We start from the raw sequence: 16,097 nt of genomic DNA, 5'->3' as shown, positions 1-16,097 counted from the left end.
TATTAATTTGTCCTACCCAACACTAACCGTAATGCAACCATGTAACGCCATGTTGAGGCAGAGCTGTCAAAAAAGTTCTTTCCTTCTCTTTCTTTCCGGTTAGCGTCATGGTAAGAATCGACGAAGGTTTCTCCGGATCGGTTGAAAAATGTGAAAATTAAGCGGTCCCAAAGACCGGAGATGAATTAAATCTGGCGGCCAAGTAATCGGGTCGGTGTGTTGAACATGCGAATTGAGAAATCGATTCAGAAGCCAAAAAATATTATTCGAAATCTGCCTTTGAAATATTTCACGTGGTGGACACCAACACAACAACGCGATGAACATGCAACACTTAAAATACATATTTGGAGCCATTTTTAATGGATATTTATCTCTTGCAGCCTTTCGAGAGATTCGTACAAACTGGTCGCATTGCCAAGGCCTCCGCAGGTCCCCTGAAGGGGCGCCTGGTGGCCATTGTCGACGTCATTGACCAAAACAGAGTAAGTGCATTATTCCAGCAGGGGAGTGCAGCAACAAAATGCCGATGGCCAGCTCTTGCACATGATGATAATTTGTCTTCTTGATAGGAAGTGCCAACTGACACATAAATGAAGCTAGTTTAACCCACTGAAAGCAAGCAAGCAAGCATCGTATTTGTTGCTGTTACCCTTAACCTTTAATAAATGGATCCTAACTAATCTTTGGTTTACTCTACAGGTGCTGGTCGATGGTCCTCTGACTGGCGTGCCCCGTCAGGAATACAGATTGAGCAATCTGCACCTGACCAAGTACCGCATCAAGTTCCCCTACACCGCGCCTACGCGCGTCGTCCGCAAGGCCTGGACAGAGAGCGACCTGAAGGCCCAGTGGAAGGTCAGCCCCTGGTCCGTCAAGGCACAGAACATCTGCAAGGTATGTACGGGATCTAGGAAGATAAAATATAAGGAATGTGATAGCCGAGATAGAGAAGAAATTGTTTAACCACATTCTGTAGTTCCCATACCAATGTCAAAGGTGGCCTTCAAAAGAAACATTTTTTTTTTAACTAACTTATACTACAGAGTGTTTTGTTCACAATTCAAAAATTTGATACCCTTTCATTTTGAATGATAAAGTGTTCTTATTAAGCTCTTCAGACAGTGTTAAACTTTCTTCTCTTAGAAAATTTTTTTTAACTGCACATGATGATAGTTGAAAGTTCTTGATAGGAATTGCCGGCTGACACATATATGAAGCTACTATTATTTTATCTGATTACAATATAAGCTAACTATATTCCTAATCTTTACCGATAAACATGTGTTAATTTAGAATTTATTACTTTGCAGCGCTCCTCGTTGAACGACTTTGACCGCTTCAAGCTGCGTTATGCCAAGCGTCAGCGCAACAAGCTGCTGACCATCGCCTTCAACACACTGAAGAAGCGCACCAAGGCTGACGGCACTCCCCGCGTCCTGAAGAAGGATCGTCGCGAGCGTCTGCGTGCTGAGAAGGCCAAGGGTGGCAAGAAGGCCGCGGCCAAGAAGTAAAAATACTACCTTTAACGAAAGTAACTGCTTGATGAACATCCACCACAATGGAAAAAATAAAAGAAAGTGTTATTTTTAGGAAAAACACACGCACACCGCCAATTTTTCTTTTGGGTCTAACAGTTTTATTTGCTCTCAAGAAACAATATGCTCTTAACAGTCCAATCTTTAAAGCACAGTCTACCAAATAGAGAACGAACAAGGATTCGTTCAAGTGGGGCATTTGCCGTAGATGGTCTTCCAGTTGTTGGGATGGTTATAACCCAGCAGGATAGGCAAGTGCAGGAACAGCGTGATATGTTCGCCTTGTATTGATGTGGATACCTTGACCCACTTCCGTAGCCAGTCTATCATGGCCTCGCTGCTAAGGCTGTCGGGATTCAATCCGCGCAGATAGCAGGAGTAACGGAGGGCGTCCGGGGTCAAATTGTGAACGCCACCTTCTCGGGTAATGGCCTGGTCCATGTAATGCACCAGAAAGGCGTGCTCGTGAAGGCGGTGTCTCTTGAAGATGCTGCTAGGCAGGCCATGAAGGTTGACTAGGTTTCTCTGGAATATATGTATTAGGGATATGCACCATCTGTTTTTGTGGTCAAACGTACGACGTGTTTTCGGGACATTCCCAACAAGGAGTAGGGTCCGTCGGCAAATATGTCCTTAACATCGATAAGCATCTCTGGCGTGGGGTGTGTACCGCTGCCCAGCTGTCCAAGGATATCAGCAAAAGCAGAATGCTTCGGATGGGAGGCAGTTGCCTTCAGCTTAGCCTGCAGGCAGCGAAACACGTCCTTGTTGTTGCCCAGTCGCCGCTTCATGTAGTAACTTTGGAACTCGGAGCGCTGCTGCGATGTCCAAAAGTGGGCAGTAAGAAAGGAGCGAGGGTACCAAAAGCTAAAAAGGAGAACATCTAATTGCTATAACATTCGAGAAGTTTTACCCAAGGGATATCTTACACCAACGGAAAGAACGCGTAGCCGACCATGGGCAAGGAACAGCCAATAAGAGCCGGTGCCACCTTCATCATGTCCCGCGGCATCTGCATGTAAAGTTCCAGTTCCTGACGATTTAGGGCTCTGATTCCTTGCGGCGAGTCGTTGGCTATGCGTGCAATCTTAAGGAAACGCTTCATGTCGCCAAAGAAGTCTTTGACGCCGTCGAAGAATACTCGGTAAAGCTGCATGGCTTTTGGAAAGTTCTTTTCGAGCACTTTGTCATAGTTCTTGACGTAGTTAAAATAACGGGTGAATATGTAGTCTTGCATATTGTCTCTCATCTGATCCCGCTTGGATTTTATAGTTTCCAGCTCTTTGCGCTTCTCGTCCTCTGGTTTCTTTGACGGCGTTGGGGTGGAGCAGCTGCTAGGCGGAATCTTTGGCTTCTCAGAGGGTTTGTTAGCATCCCATCCCGTTTCGTAGATAACCTTACCCACGCTGGTTATTTCGGCGGCCACATTTCGCTTTAATTGCGCAGGGGAAGCGGTTTCGGGCTTTGTGGTGTAGTTCCTGCTCCGTAATAATATCGGCCGGCTATCACTGTTGCTAGATAATTGAATTTTAATGCTGATTGATAATTGGGGTCAGGTTCTCACCTGCTGCACAGGTGTAACAGTCGCCGGGGATCCCGGGGCCAACAGTTGGCTGGGACGGAGCCGAATCTAGCCACGCGCAGAGCCAACGCCATTCTGGAACTGCAAATGCCGACCAGGAATAAGCGCTCTGTTACGCAACCGCCGTCTCCAACGCAGGAGTTGCCCACAAAAATCAAAAAATCCAAGGAGCAATTGCGACTTCCTAGTTTCGAACAGCTGTTGCAGAGTGACCGTTGCTCTTCACTGAGATAATGTAACGTTCAGCAAATACACACACCTATTCTCATTAGCCAATATAGCAATCTGTCCCAATTATCGAGTACACCTATCTTATATAGCGGATACATCATCCGGTCATTACTGTGTTGGACACCTATCGGTATCCGATATCAAATTATCGATTTTCAGCCATCGCTAGATTCTCCTTTTACTTTCGTTGTATTTCCCGCTTAAATTAAAACATATTCAGATTGGATGTGCATTTATTCAGAGCTTGATTTCCGTTCAACAGTGATATTTTCGGAAGTGAGCACAAGGACTACTTACGCACGAATGTAGACACGAGGACTGATTGACTTATGCCTACGCTTGCTGATTAGAAGGTATGTACGTGTGTTTGTGTGTTGACTATGGATATTATTAATATCAGGTTTATGGGACCTTCCATTAACCCTCGCTGGCGGAGTCTAGACTCAGATTTTGCCTCGGCACCCTAAGAAATATGATAGACAAAATAAGTACTTTTGAACTTGGCGCCTGCTACGCAGCAAGCAGTTGCGCACTGCTTTTCGGAGAGAGGCTTTCTCCCAGCTTGCAGCAGAAATTGCGCTGCTGCTGCTGTGGGAGAGGAGACAGTGGATTTCAGTTCACCCGGAGTCGTCTGTTGCGTCGGTCGCCAGAGTTCTTTCCGTTCGCAAAAAAAGCGCGGCGGTGCTGGTGCGTTTGTTTTCGCCTCGTAGATGCTGGCTGCAATCGAGAACAACAAAAAATAGCAGCAATAAAAACCAAAGCCACAACGGCAACAAGAAGCGAATTAAGCAGATTCGTTGGTAGAAGAAAAAAAATTATAACTAATCACCAGGCCATCAATGGCGGCCACTTTTGGCCATTTTGTGGCATAAGCGGAAACGGAAATGTGCGTTAGTTGTTTGGCAGGTCGACAGGAGTGTCGGGGAGGTGGGGGAAGGAGGCGTCGCAGGAAAAGAGGGCGGCGAGACCTTCAGCGGGAAATTGTAAAACTTAGCGCGTGTCCAACTAGCTTGACTTCCCACTTATGTCAACGTTGGAAAAGCGGGAAAAGGCGGACAAAGTTACCCGAAAGACACTTTCTAATGTCTCTTACTAAACGCGTGCGAATGTGTGTGTGTGTATGTGCTTGTGGTGTACATAACAGTGCGTGTGTGTACGCTTGTTTTTTTCCGCTTAGCTTCTGTCCTGAACGATTTATTTATCTGCCACAGGATATGGAATATAGCTTATGTCTATACATGCATGAGTATATTATACATATACATATATGTATATGTAACTAGCGAGCTGGAAAAGCTTCAGTTACACTATTGACACAGGCACAGACACATCACTCGTACCCATTTGTTTGTCCGCCCCCTCATAAAAATAGAACCAACTGAACGCCATAAATACAACCGCCAAAGTGCCTGGCGGTGGCCAGGTTTAATTGAAAAAACGTCAATATTCCTTCAGGCGACCACCCGTTGAGTTCTCGCTCCTTGTCCGCGTTCACGTCCATGTCCGCGTCCTTTTCCCCCCGAAAAAAAGTCCTTGGCCAAACTCTGTCGAAGTTCAAGGTGCCCATGCTGCCCATATTAAGTCAATTCCCACGCCTTGTCCTTTGTCGATGTTCTGTGGGATTACATAAAGTGCCAATCTTGCCGAACAGAATGCGTTATTTATGGAGATTTCCCTTCGCTGGCAGTCAATTCAATATGGATTCGACTTTATTGAATTGCCCGGCTATGAGTTGCACTTTATGAATTTTTAAGTTTAATACATTTCCATTTCCCAGGCCTTGGGGGAAAAAACAATTTCGTCGGATTACTCAGCAGAATCCTTGGTATGGCCAAACATTAGGGTAAATGAGTGCAGGAATGTCCTGGGGATGATATCACACTGCAAACTTTAATTTTACAGATGCGTTTACTTAGAAGAAATTCAGTACCTAAGCACGTTTTAAGCTTCCTATTAATTTCTATTTGAGAGCTAAAAGTAATCATTTTATTTTTAATTTTCAACCGAAAACCAAAAATTTCTAATTTTGGCATATCATAGAATCAATTAGGCTTTGTCGAAAGCAGCGAACGTGATTCCATTACCAAATAATGGGTTAAGCTGCATGTTGATGCAGCTAGTTGTGGTCGGTGTGGTATAATTAAATTAGGTTTTGTCGCCAGCTGAGAATGTTCGACACCATTAATTGCTAGCGACATCCAGACCAGGCAATCAATAAGGTCAACACAGACGTAAAATCGTGACAGATGCCTAATTGCCAGTGTCAGTTTAAGGACACCAACGTTATTCCGGAACTATGACAACAATTAGCATAAACGGCAAACAGGCAGCCGAGTAAGTGGTGTAACCAGTATAGCAGGGCAATTCGCTGCTCACTAAATGGAAGTTCTTTAGTCCTCCGTTTTGCCGTTGCCATAAAGTTAATCATACGCACCGTTGAACCGCAGCCAATTTCATTACATGGCTGCAATTTCAGTGCCAAGAGCACCCACAAACACTAGCTGACACACACACCCGCCCACAGGAAAACAAATACTTGCAGCGGAAAATAGTTGAAAATCGCGGGGTAAATCGAGAATTGTCTTGGCTCGACCGTGAAATGTTTTGTAATGGGTTAAGGGTTAAATTCAATTTGTTCTGGATATTTTGCCCTAATGCACAACACATGTATTTACACGAGAAAAGGTGTGAACTTATCGTGTTGCAGTTTAAAGAGGTGTGAATAATTTTAAGCAAGCTTTCGTTTGTTTGTGTTGCTTAGACAACTTTTCACATATAATATAAAAGAATTCTCTATCATAGAAATATATATAAAATTATAAATTAATAGAGTAAAAAATTTTGTTCCACTCTAATACTTGACACTATATTCAATGTCATACATTTCAAGGTCAGCAATAAAAGTTTCTTGGTTACCAACTCTTGACAAATCTTTCCACTCTATTTGCAAAGCCCGGTTCATTCCATTTGTCAAAATATATTAGCTACAACCCCATCGAAATTGGCTTTTCTTGTTCAATTGTTGGAGGAAAACTGCATAGCTGGCATACCTTAATGCCCACAAGAAGGTGGCGACAATGGCAAACGACTGGCTGGCGAAAAATGCAAAGCACGCGAAAATGCGTTTAAAAGTGGGCAAAGCTTGGGAAAAAACTATTCGTTAGGCTAGAAGAATTCGTGGGGGAGCGGACTTCGGGGTTCTTAGGTCCTTGTCGTATATGCAAATTCACTCCTGAGCTTTGCTCTACACACATACACACACACACACACAGAAACAGTTATACACAGACAACTTAGCCCAGGGAAAACAACAAACAAACTGCACTGAGTTGCGGTGAGTGTGAGTGACAGCCTGGCAGACACCTTGTCAATGTCTTGCGGCTACGTATAACCCCTGTCCGCTCAGATTCCAGCACTCCGAAGACGACGCCACGCGTTGCCAAGCTGTGTTAAGTACACTGCAGAATTTTTAAGAGATTTCTGAGGGAACCTCACTGTTTGCCGAAAGATTTTAGGCTTAGAACTATATTCTATGTTCCCATGCCTAAAATATATTAAACAGTTAGTGGGATGAAATTTAAAGAAAAGATTTACAAATTCATTTGCTAAAATTTCATAAATAATTTCTTCCAATATTTCTTTATTGTGTAACAAAAACTCAAAGTAACACAAACAACAGCAACAATGACAACAAAGGGGGGAGCAAGCCAAGTGGCAACAGCACAGCTGACTGACTACACATTTGCATACACAAAGGTGTATTTCTTTTTTTTTTCTCAGCAGGTGGCACAAGTTTAACACGGTTGCAGCCTTTGTTTTTGGGCCTTGAATACGCCGCGGGTGTTACTTTAATGAATGTGCAATGCTGATGCATTTCTTTGGTAAAATGCGAAGAACAAAAAGCATTGCCTACCTTTTTGGGCCCTCTGGAGGGCTGCCGGGAATTTCCCGCGAATGGGATTAGCTTAGCTTGTGGGCCCGACATCGCCAATTAGCTTAAAGCCAAGTCCAATTTGCATTTCATTTTCCGATATTCATGAGTTTGAAAAGTTCCCACACGATTGCAAAGCCAAAAAGTAATTACCAAAAATGTAATTACCTATTCGAAAAACACACATAAATTCTCAGGAAATCCTTTTAATAATATGTCGGCAGAAAATTAAAATTATCCGGAAATGTGAACTTAATTAAGTAGAACAAATGCCTACGGTGTTTTGGTAGTAAATTACGGATGTAATTCTCAGAAAATTAATTAAAAATGCAGATTATAACGCGGTCAAATAATGCAACGAAAACTTTTCAGCGGTAAAAAGTTTTGACAGCTGCCATAAACTTTATTTTCCAGTTTAAGTCTTATTAAGAGTTACCGAAGAGAATGAAAGAAATTGAATGACTTAATAAAAACGTATAAAAGCAGGAGAAGTTTTTAATTACCAAATAGTAAAAATTAATTCCAGCCAAAGTTATTAATAGGAAAAGTTAAGTTTTAAAAGCATCTTAAACATCATGGGATAACTTTTAAAAGCAGCATTCATTTTTTGCCACATGATTGAGTCAATTAAACTTGAATGAAAAAAGGATTTGAAATGCCACAACTCAATCAAATGAAAACGATTAAAATGTCCGAAATCAACAATAAAAATGTTTATTTAATTGAGTCGCAATTTCAGAGCAAAGCAAAGCAGAAAACCACAGCACATTCTATGGGCATTTCAGGCACAGCTAATCCGTGGACAGTAAATTTTGGACAGCTTGGCCATTCACCATTCTCTACTCTCCATTAACCCCAGTTTGAAAATCGATTCCCTGGGGCTCTGCCACCGAAAGCTCTATAAATTGCAACATACTTGTGGGGGTCAGATTTGCAGACTGCATCATAGATAACCATTTCAGTTTGTTAATTATGCATGCAGGCTGGCCATGTTGGCCAAATAAGTATCATTGAAGCAGCCAGTGTGTGGATATTTGGATAGTTGAGGGGCCGCAAAGGAAGAGCAGTGCAAATGCAGTCAAGCCCAAGAGGCAAATAAAGGCTCAAGAAGTTAAGCCAACCAGCTCAAGTATGTGCCATATAAACCATTCCAGCCCACACTTTCACCCCAGATCAGTGGCTTAAGTGGGATTTCGTTGAAGGGGGACTTATGACTCAATAAGCGGCTTTAAGTAATTATTATCCTCATTAATTTGATTAATTTATCAGTGGCTTCTAAGAAGGTCTTAAGTATAATTTGATTAGACCTCAAAGGGTCTTAATTAGATGCATTTTCTATGAGTACAACTTGATTAATGGCTCATTTAAAAACGGATAAGGAGATTTTTAAAGTTGTTCTCCCATTAATAATTCTTTTTTTCTTATTACTTGGAGGAGTAGATTTAGCACCTCATGTCAAGCCCTTTTCCACACCACTGCCCCAGGATAGCGTGTTGCTGGAGTCTTCGTTTTGCCAACGATTTGCCGGCTCAATGCACACAGCCTTACAAGAACAGCTTGAGATTGTTGCCATGTCGAGATGGTTTTGCTCAAAATTTATTTAAATAGCACGAGGGCAAGGGGGAAATATGTGTGGTTTTTGTGTGCTGCGGAGGATGATGCTCTTGGCGTGCCGTTGAGCGCGGGAAATTGAATTAAGTTTTCATTTAGCAAATAACTTGCAGCTGCCACAGCATATACAAATTGCATTATTTATTGCATTTTGCAGAGGCGACCCCAAATAAACAATCATCACATAAATACGTAATCAACAAGCGGCCCCAAAAAAAAAAAAACACAGATACTCCTTGGCTGGCAGCCAACGCCACAAAACCACCCAGCCATCCAACAGGCAGCACCACCGAACGAACCACCACCCATCGCCCACTCACCCATCCCAGAATGTAAAGCTCTCTGGGTGCGGAGGGAGTGGCACAGACACTTTTGGATGAGGCGTTGGACAAAGTGTGAGAGTGAAGCAATGTGAAGGCACAACATTTTGCAATATTAAAGAACAGACGAAGAGCGCAGGAGGACGAGCAGGAGCAGGAACAGGAGCAGAAGGAGGAGGAGTACCTGTTGCCGACCCTACCATAAAATACTGGACTGGGTGAAAGCGTTTGGTGAAAGGCCTGGTGAAAGGTGAAAGCCGTCCACAGCCACAATGGCCGTAAATGTACTGGACTACGATCACTTCGCCATCAGCGCCATCGTTGTGGGCACTCTGCAGCTGGTCTTCTTCCTGATCAACTCCATGCTACAAATGGACAAGCTAACGGACTTTGCCGGCGGCGTTAATTTCATCATCATCTCACTGCTGACTTTCTTCCTTGGACAAATTGATCGGCCATCGAAGGTAAGTGGATCCAGGATATTCATTCTGTACACTAACTTGTTTTTAGTATCACCTATTTGAGACTACTATCTCCTTGGCATTTTATACTTATTTATTAAATTTTTATTTAGTTTCTTTAACATAAAATGGAGATAATAATGGTTATTATTACCTTCTAATACCCACTTCATGCTGACTTTATATTCAAGAAAACTAAGTTTAAACTTATTTTAAACTAACTAATTTAAAATGAATTCATAAGGTATTAGCCTTATGAAAAAAGCAATTTCGACAGGAAAATAATCGTACGAATATTGCATTAATATTGAAAAGCCAAATACATACAAAATATAATATATATCTTATATGATATGCTGTGAATAATTTATAGCTCTCGTTGAAGTTTTAACAATGCATAATTTATGAGCCATTCTGTTTATTTTGTTTAGTAGCTCGTTAGCTTTTATTGGGATGTGGATTTTTTCAGTAAAATTTAATTCGTTGAACTTGAATCGTGACCATAAACATGTCACCCAACTGGTCGTGAAGGGGCTGCTGCAGTGGGTGGATTTTTGGGTGCTAGGTGGGTAAATGCTGGGTAATGGGCAATGGTTGGGCTTCGGTGGTTTCGGCTGCTGACATTGAAAACTGAGTTTTGCATACGCACGCGGCCATAGACACACAGATACACAGATACAGACATCAACGCATACAAACAGAAAACACAGCCATTGCCAACAAACAAAAGGTTACGCCCACCGAGGCCCACATTTCAGCTGTTGTTTCTCGATGTTTGCTGTTGTTCCGTTTGTTGTTATATTTGTAGTTGCTGTAGCTGGGTAGCTGGGTGGCTGGGTATCTGGTTAGCTTGTAGGTCTCCTTCTGGCTGAGCATGACCTTGGCATCGTGAGGGTCCTCAATCTGTCTGTCGGCGTGTCCTTCCGCCAGACTAACACGCTGCCTAAGCAGCTAACTAACGCTATTTACGGGCAGCTTGAAGGCGAAAGAAAGAACCAATCCAACGCCACTGCAAAATGGACCACAATTTTCAATTAATTAATCCAACTTGATGGCCAATTTCGTAGTTTTCCCTTTCATTAACAAGGTGCTAAATGGGCTAATTATGTTTGCCTTGATTGGAGATTGACAGCCCATTAGAGGTGCTATAGAAAAAGCTTATTGGAACAACAAAAGTGAGTCTAAAATTGGTATCTTCTTGTTATTAAATATTAAACTTCACTTACATTAAGGAGACCACAACCTAGAAGCTGATTCTTATCCACAATGCTGACAGATTTCTACCTCCAGCTCTATAGATGTAATTTATATTAAACACATATTTAACTTTCATTAAAAGCTCTTCAAAGATTTTAATTAAGATTATCATAATTTTAAAGCCAAATATAACCAGCGAAGGATGAACAAAGAGAGAGAAATTATATTGGCTTCAATTTTCATAATTATGCTCTTCATTATCCTGGCATTAACAGCAAAAATTGCTGTTTATCTTAACGGCTGACACTGGCATACTTAAGGCTATTTTATTATAATTAAAATAAAGTATCTTTATAGCCATTTTCAGATCATTAAATCCCCTTGAAGATAACTTGATAAGAACATATTTGCACAATTAATTAAACTTTGATAAGATTAAAGAGAAATTCGCATTTAACGAAGACCGTAAAAGCTTTTGTTTCAGTTTTAAATGCCCCTCAATGTATCGATTTACTGAATAGCCCATGAAAGCTTGTTAAGGGCTTATAACAATTCGCACGGCACAATGTATATACAAATTGAGAAATAAATTCATTCTTCTCTGTTGTTGGTTTTGTGTGCCAAATAAACAATCAAGGGAAAACCAAAGTTTAAAATCTCTCTCCGACCACACACATTCATTTTGTCCTCCCACATTTTTACAGCCATGCAAAATAAACAAAGGAGTAAATATCGAAGTAATAATTCCATACGAACTAACGTTCAATTAATTTCTGCTGTCACAATTTTTGTGGCAATTCCAAATTGAATATCGATCGTAGTTTAAAATGAAATTTCTCTTGCCACTCATTAAGTTAGCAATGCAAAATTTATTTAAAGTCATGCCGCGGAAATGATGGCAGGAGGAGAATGGCGAACGCAGGACGTCAGCCGGAAACGGAAGTGCTGCCATTGCTTGTGGCTGTTGTTGCTTGTTCGGCACTATTGTTGTTGCTCTGTGTTGCAGCTGTGTAGGATGGCCATAAAAATGCTTTACTGCCGCCATATGCAGTCGCCTGTCGATGGTTTATCGCCGTTCAGACTCGCTTAATAAATCGAGCGATAAAATAGCTTAAGCCCCGGACTGAAAGGCAGCTCAATCAAACGACAAAATGGGCAATCAAGACTCTGCTCTGCGAACTGACAAACCCATTAAACTATCAACTGTTTGGGGGCCCCTCAATAAAATTGCCCTTACATATTCCACAGCCAAGTCTCGCTTATCCATGACCTCGTCCTGCAGCTGACTTTGGCTGGCGGTTACGGTCATGAGCCGCCTGTTCACTGCCATTGACAAAGCAATTTAACAATTTTTGCCTGCATTTTTCATGACGACGTTTGACGAAGGAGCCACTCCTCCATGCGAAATGCATTTCTGATTCAGTTTCCCCGTCAATGCCGTTTATAAATATGCAAAATGTGCAGTCGACTCATTCATTATTGAACCAACCCGACTGCCCCGTGGCCACTTAGCCATGGCACGGGCCACCACTTGCACTGGTGCGTGCTCCGCTTTATTTATGCAAAATTTGCATGACCACCGAAAGTGGTTTTGTAAAATAAAATATCCACCCGAAAAAAATACATAAAACATTCTTCTTTTAGTCCTGCAAAAATAAAAATTCGTGCAAATTGCTCGTTGGGCAATGAATTTTCGTACGCTTGGAGGTGTGGGTACGAATTGGTAGATACCCTAGGTATAGGTGGAGGTAAATACCTTTGTTATTGTGAAGATACTAAAATAGTTACGAGAGTTCCTTCCGGTCCAAGGATAGCAGGCAGCTTAGCCTTGAACTCGAACTTTAGCCGAGCCTTCCTCAATTGCCCACGAATATTTCTCATTCGGCAGAATGGCAACCACTAAATGTTTATTGCAATGCGGACATGATCCAACCATATACGTCAGTTTATGGCCCACCGACATCTTTAAGGGGTTGGAACATAACCCACCTCTATGAAACTTTGCTCTTTAAAGATTTTTGATTTAAAGCTAGAATGATTTTGGAAACCCTCTTCTTAGAGTAGTGAGTGTTTAACCTATAACTTAAAATGATATTTTAACGCATTAAACGTACCTAATTTTAGATATTACGCTCTTTATGTTTATGATTAAACAATATTCATTTTATTTTCAGGCCTATGACAGTCGGCAGTTGATGGTGACACTATTTGTTTGCCTTTGGGGCGTGAGGCTCTCCGGTTATTTACTATATCGCATTATAAAGTTGGGCCGGGATAAACAGTTCGAGGATACCCGCCGCAACATAATACGCTACGCGGTCTTTTGGACCTTCCAGGTGAGTTCTGGTGGGTAGTTCACGACTAGACCAATCGGTTGCGTCAGCCACTTTTCAATTCGATTCTCAATGACAGAACCTTCAACTTGGAGGTGGAAAATCAATCAAACTGTCACTAATTGACACGCACTCAAAGGTTTTGAATATTTCATATTTCAGCACCTGTCGACCGCCCGACATGGGTGGAAATGGTAATCTCAATGTTGCCCAGACCCCATGACCCAGACCCAGGCCCAGGACCAGACCGACCAACAATTAAAACGCCATTTCTCCCTGGCAGAATGACATGACACATGTGGGCGACGCCAGCTAAACGTTGAGTGGGTTGAGGATTGGGGATTGGGTGTTGGTGGTTGATTGTTGGTGGCTAGTGCCAAGTGGGTGGTTGCAGTCCGTCCGGCCTTCATTGTGTCTGTAGGGCTGTCGGCATTGGCGTTGGCGTGCTGCATGTGGCATGTCCCGCCATCGTTTTGTCTCCATTTATTTCGCATTTTCCCCCAATTCCAATCACTTGTTGCCGGTTGAAATACTGTCATTGCAATCTGAAAATAACAGCCGAAATTGGAAAGGTGCTTGGAAAAATTGCATTTTAACTGTAAATGCAGTGAAAGGTCCATCAAGCTCTGGTGTTTTTTGTATATTTTCAGGCTTTTTCGAGAACTTAATGAGTAAAATTACTTAAATTAAGACTACCAATAAGGTTTACCCTAACTATTCAATTCCTATTTTAAGGCCGTATGGGTTTACATTGTGTCACTGCCTGTAATAATCATCAACTCACCGCGCCACTCTCAGCCGCGTGCCCCAAAGACCATGACCACATTGGACTCCACGGGAACGGGCATGTTCATCGTTGGTTTGCTGGCGGAGACCTATGCGGATCTGCAGAAGTTCTCCTTCCGCCAGGATCCAGCCAATCAGGGCAAATTTTGCAATGATGGTAAGGAAACAATGATAAGTTCTAAAGATTCGATTTGATAAGTTATCTTTAATAGGCCTGTGGAGCGTGTCACGGCATCCCAACTATTTTGGCGAGGTAGTCATCTGGTGGGGCATCTTTGCCATATCGCTGAATGTGATCAGCGGCCATGAGTGGGTGGCGATTGCCTCACCCATTTTTACCACAATGATCATCCTTTTCTTGTCAGGCATACCTTTGCGAGAACGAAGTGCCGATGAAAAGTACAAAGAGTAAGTAAACTAGGCTTAAACTAAGCATAACATGGCTTTTAATAACTCATAACTATCTAATGATTGTGATTTAATATTTTCCCCCTGTTTTTTCCAGCCAGCTGGAGTACCGGAAGTATAAGGCTTCAACCTCGCCGCTAATCCCAGTGCCTCCTGCCGTTTACGTGGAGGTTCCCAGTGCCCTGAAGTTCATTCTGTGCTGCGAGTTTCCCATTTACGACTCCATGCGAATCCAGAAGGATCTCAGTCCGTATTCGTTGTCGATAGCACGTTCCCACTCCCACATCTAGCAGTCAGTGGCCCACTCCAGCAGCGCGGCTGGCGTGGGTCAATTGAACGCCCACGTGGGAGGTCACTCTGGTGGCCACTCGGTGGGTCATTCGCTGCACCGGGGTCAGTGCTATGGGGCAAATGGCGGGGATGCCGAGAGCCACCAAAACTGCGGCGGAAGCTGCCGGAACGTCCATGTGAAGTCGAATCCGTACCAGTGCGAGGCGGGCTACGGTCACTATCCGGTTTGTCACACAGACGACGACACGGATGACGGGATCATCTATATGGACCGCACACACTTGTATCACGAGCAGGAACAGCACCAGGTGAAAGCAGTGCCGAGCACCAAGTGCAGCTATTTAGCCGAGGAGGAACTGGCCTCCGATTACGACGAAGATGTGCCGGCTATCGATCTCAGCAAGGCTACCAGTGTAGAGAGCTTCGGCACCCGTGTGCAAACGGAGCAGGTCGTGAATGCTGATGGGTTACCCGTAACCGTGACCACGATTTTGTGATTGCCACTTTAAGATTGGTTCACGAACTATGTAAGGTTGTTCGGATCGGGTTTTTATATTGGAAGTACAAAGGGTGGAACTCTTTTTTGTGTTTTTTATAAAACTTCCACTCCTTAAATATGTATCATATACGCCTCGTTAGCCAGGGAAAGGTTCTTGTAAATATAATGACTTACCCCTAGGCTACTTATGTAATGATTTAACTTCGTAAGCCTCTAAGCGAACCTTAAAGGTATTATCCTATATTTTAGCTACCATTTCGTTCCACCCTCTTGTACAGGATGTATTTTTTTGCTGACAAATGCCAAAGTACCGGATAGTACCAAGCATCTTGGATACTCACAGCTGTCTAACACTCTAGTCACTATACTATTGTTGCTCAAAATAACTAATGTGCCTCTTATGTGCTATGCGCACCCTTAGATTGTTGCACTCTTTCAAAGTTTACGCTAGTCTCTGTTGAACTCTCGTTACTCCGCGACAACTGTTGCCCCCAGATCAAGAATGAACTACAAATATATATGTATATATATATATATACTATATCTCAATTGCATATTTTCGTATCGAACCGCAAATACCACACCCCACCAAACAAAAGGAATCGAATCGGAATCTGAATCTGAAGCCATTTAAACTGAAACATATCCCAAGGCAACGGCAACCCAACCAAAGGTCGATTTACACACAATAAGTACAAGAATTGTCGCAGTGAATTACGATAGAGGACGTTCGATAGCCATTGTTATTTTATATACAGGAATATCTACTCTATGTAGCTAAAGAGAAATAAACCAAAAAAATGTATGTACGTTACCAAAAAATGTTCTCGATAAGTGTACGTGTCTGTGTCTAGTTTGTGTCTCAAATGTTAAGCAGTATTACCTAATGAAAGAATTGTACCTAATTGA

General features: G+C 42.5%; 3 protein-coding genes across 5 annotated transcripts; 2 read left to right on the top strand and 1 right to left on the bottom strand.

The window, feature by feature from the left end:
* The first annotated feature begins 34 nt into the window (after positions 1-34).
* Positions 35-1,603, top strand: LOC108109894 (60S ribosomal protein L14). Its single transcript, XM_017218700.2, has 4 exons — positions 35-110; positions 384-485; positions 703-897; positions 1,314-1,603. Exons 1-4 carry the CDS (start codon positions 108-110, stop codon positions 1,512-1,514), a joined length of 501 nt encoding a protein of 166 aa, XP_017074189.1. The 5' UTR covers positions 35-107; the 3' UTR covers positions 1,515-1,603.
* A 13-nt stretch (positions 1,604-1,616) lies between these two features.
* Positions 1,617-3,333, bottom strand: LOC108109893 (LETM1 domain-containing protein 1). Of its 3 annotated transcripts, none has more exons than XM_017218697.1 (4): positions 3,103-3,333; positions 2,468-3,052; positions 2,117-2,405; positions 1,617-2,063 (listed from the first exon to the last, which is right to left on the bottom strand). In XM_017218697.1, the coding sequence occupies exons 1-4, from the start codon at positions 3,192-3,194 to the stop codon at positions 1,725-1,727; spliced, it is 1,305 nt and encodes a 434-aa protein (XP_017074186.1). In that variant the 5' UTR covers positions 3,195-3,333; the 3' UTR covers positions 1,617-1,724. The 3 variants fall into 3 exon arrangements, with proteins under 3 accessions (XP_017074186.1, XP_017074187.1, XP_017074188.1); XM_017218698.1 differs by having other exon boundaries at positions 2,468-3,046; XM_017218699.1 differs by having other exon boundaries at positions 2,468-3,040.
* A 304-nt stretch (positions 3,334-3,637) lies between these two features.
* LOC121529681 lies at positions 3,638-15,670 on the top strand. The gene is given in 6 exon segments (XM_041817624.1): positions 3,638-3,704; positions 9,051-9,677; positions 13,046-13,207; positions 13,940-14,147; positions 14,203-14,398; positions 14,496-15,670. Coding segments are annotated over 5 exon segments (1,449 nt in total). The 5' UTR covers positions 3,638-3,704; positions 9,051-9,485; the 3' UTR covers positions 15,187-15,670.
* Positions 15,671-16,097: the final 427 nt, after the last annotated feature.

This window comes from Drosophila eugracilis, unplaced genomic scaffold (genome assembly GCF_018153835.1).
Source record: "Drosophila eugracilis isolate 14026-0451.02 unplaced genomic scaffold, ASM1815383v1 contig_1104, whole genome shotgun sequence".
NCBI lineage: Eukaryota > Metazoa > Arthropoda > Insecta > Diptera > Drosophilidae > Drosophila > Drosophila eugracilis.
This window is presented reverse-complemented; position numbering and strand designations above follow the sequence as displayed.

Bases quoted from the DNA above. Each gene is read 5' to 3' on its own strand.
- LOC108109893 (XM_017218697.1), bottom strand. From the start codon at position 3,194: ATGGCGTTGGCTCTGCGCGTGGCTAGATTCGGCTCCGTCCCAGCCAAC. The intron at 3,053-3,102 runs GTGAGAACCTGA...TCAATTATCTAG, and splicing joins CTGTTACACCTGTGCAGCAG to CAACAGTGATAGCCGGCCGA. The intron at 2,406-2,467 runs GTAAGATATCCC...TCTCCTTTTTAG, and splicing joins TACGCGTTCTTTCCGTTGGT to CTTTTGGTACCCTCGCTCCT.
- LOC108109894 (XM_017218700.2), top strand. The intron at 486-702 runs GTAAGTGCATTA...TTTACTCTACAG, and splicing joins ACGTCATTGACCAAAACAGA to GTGCTGGTCGATGGTCCTCT. The intron at 898-1,313 runs GTATGTACGGGA...ATTACTTTGCAG, and splicing joins AGGCACAGAACATCTGCAAG to CGCTCCTCGTTGAACGACTT.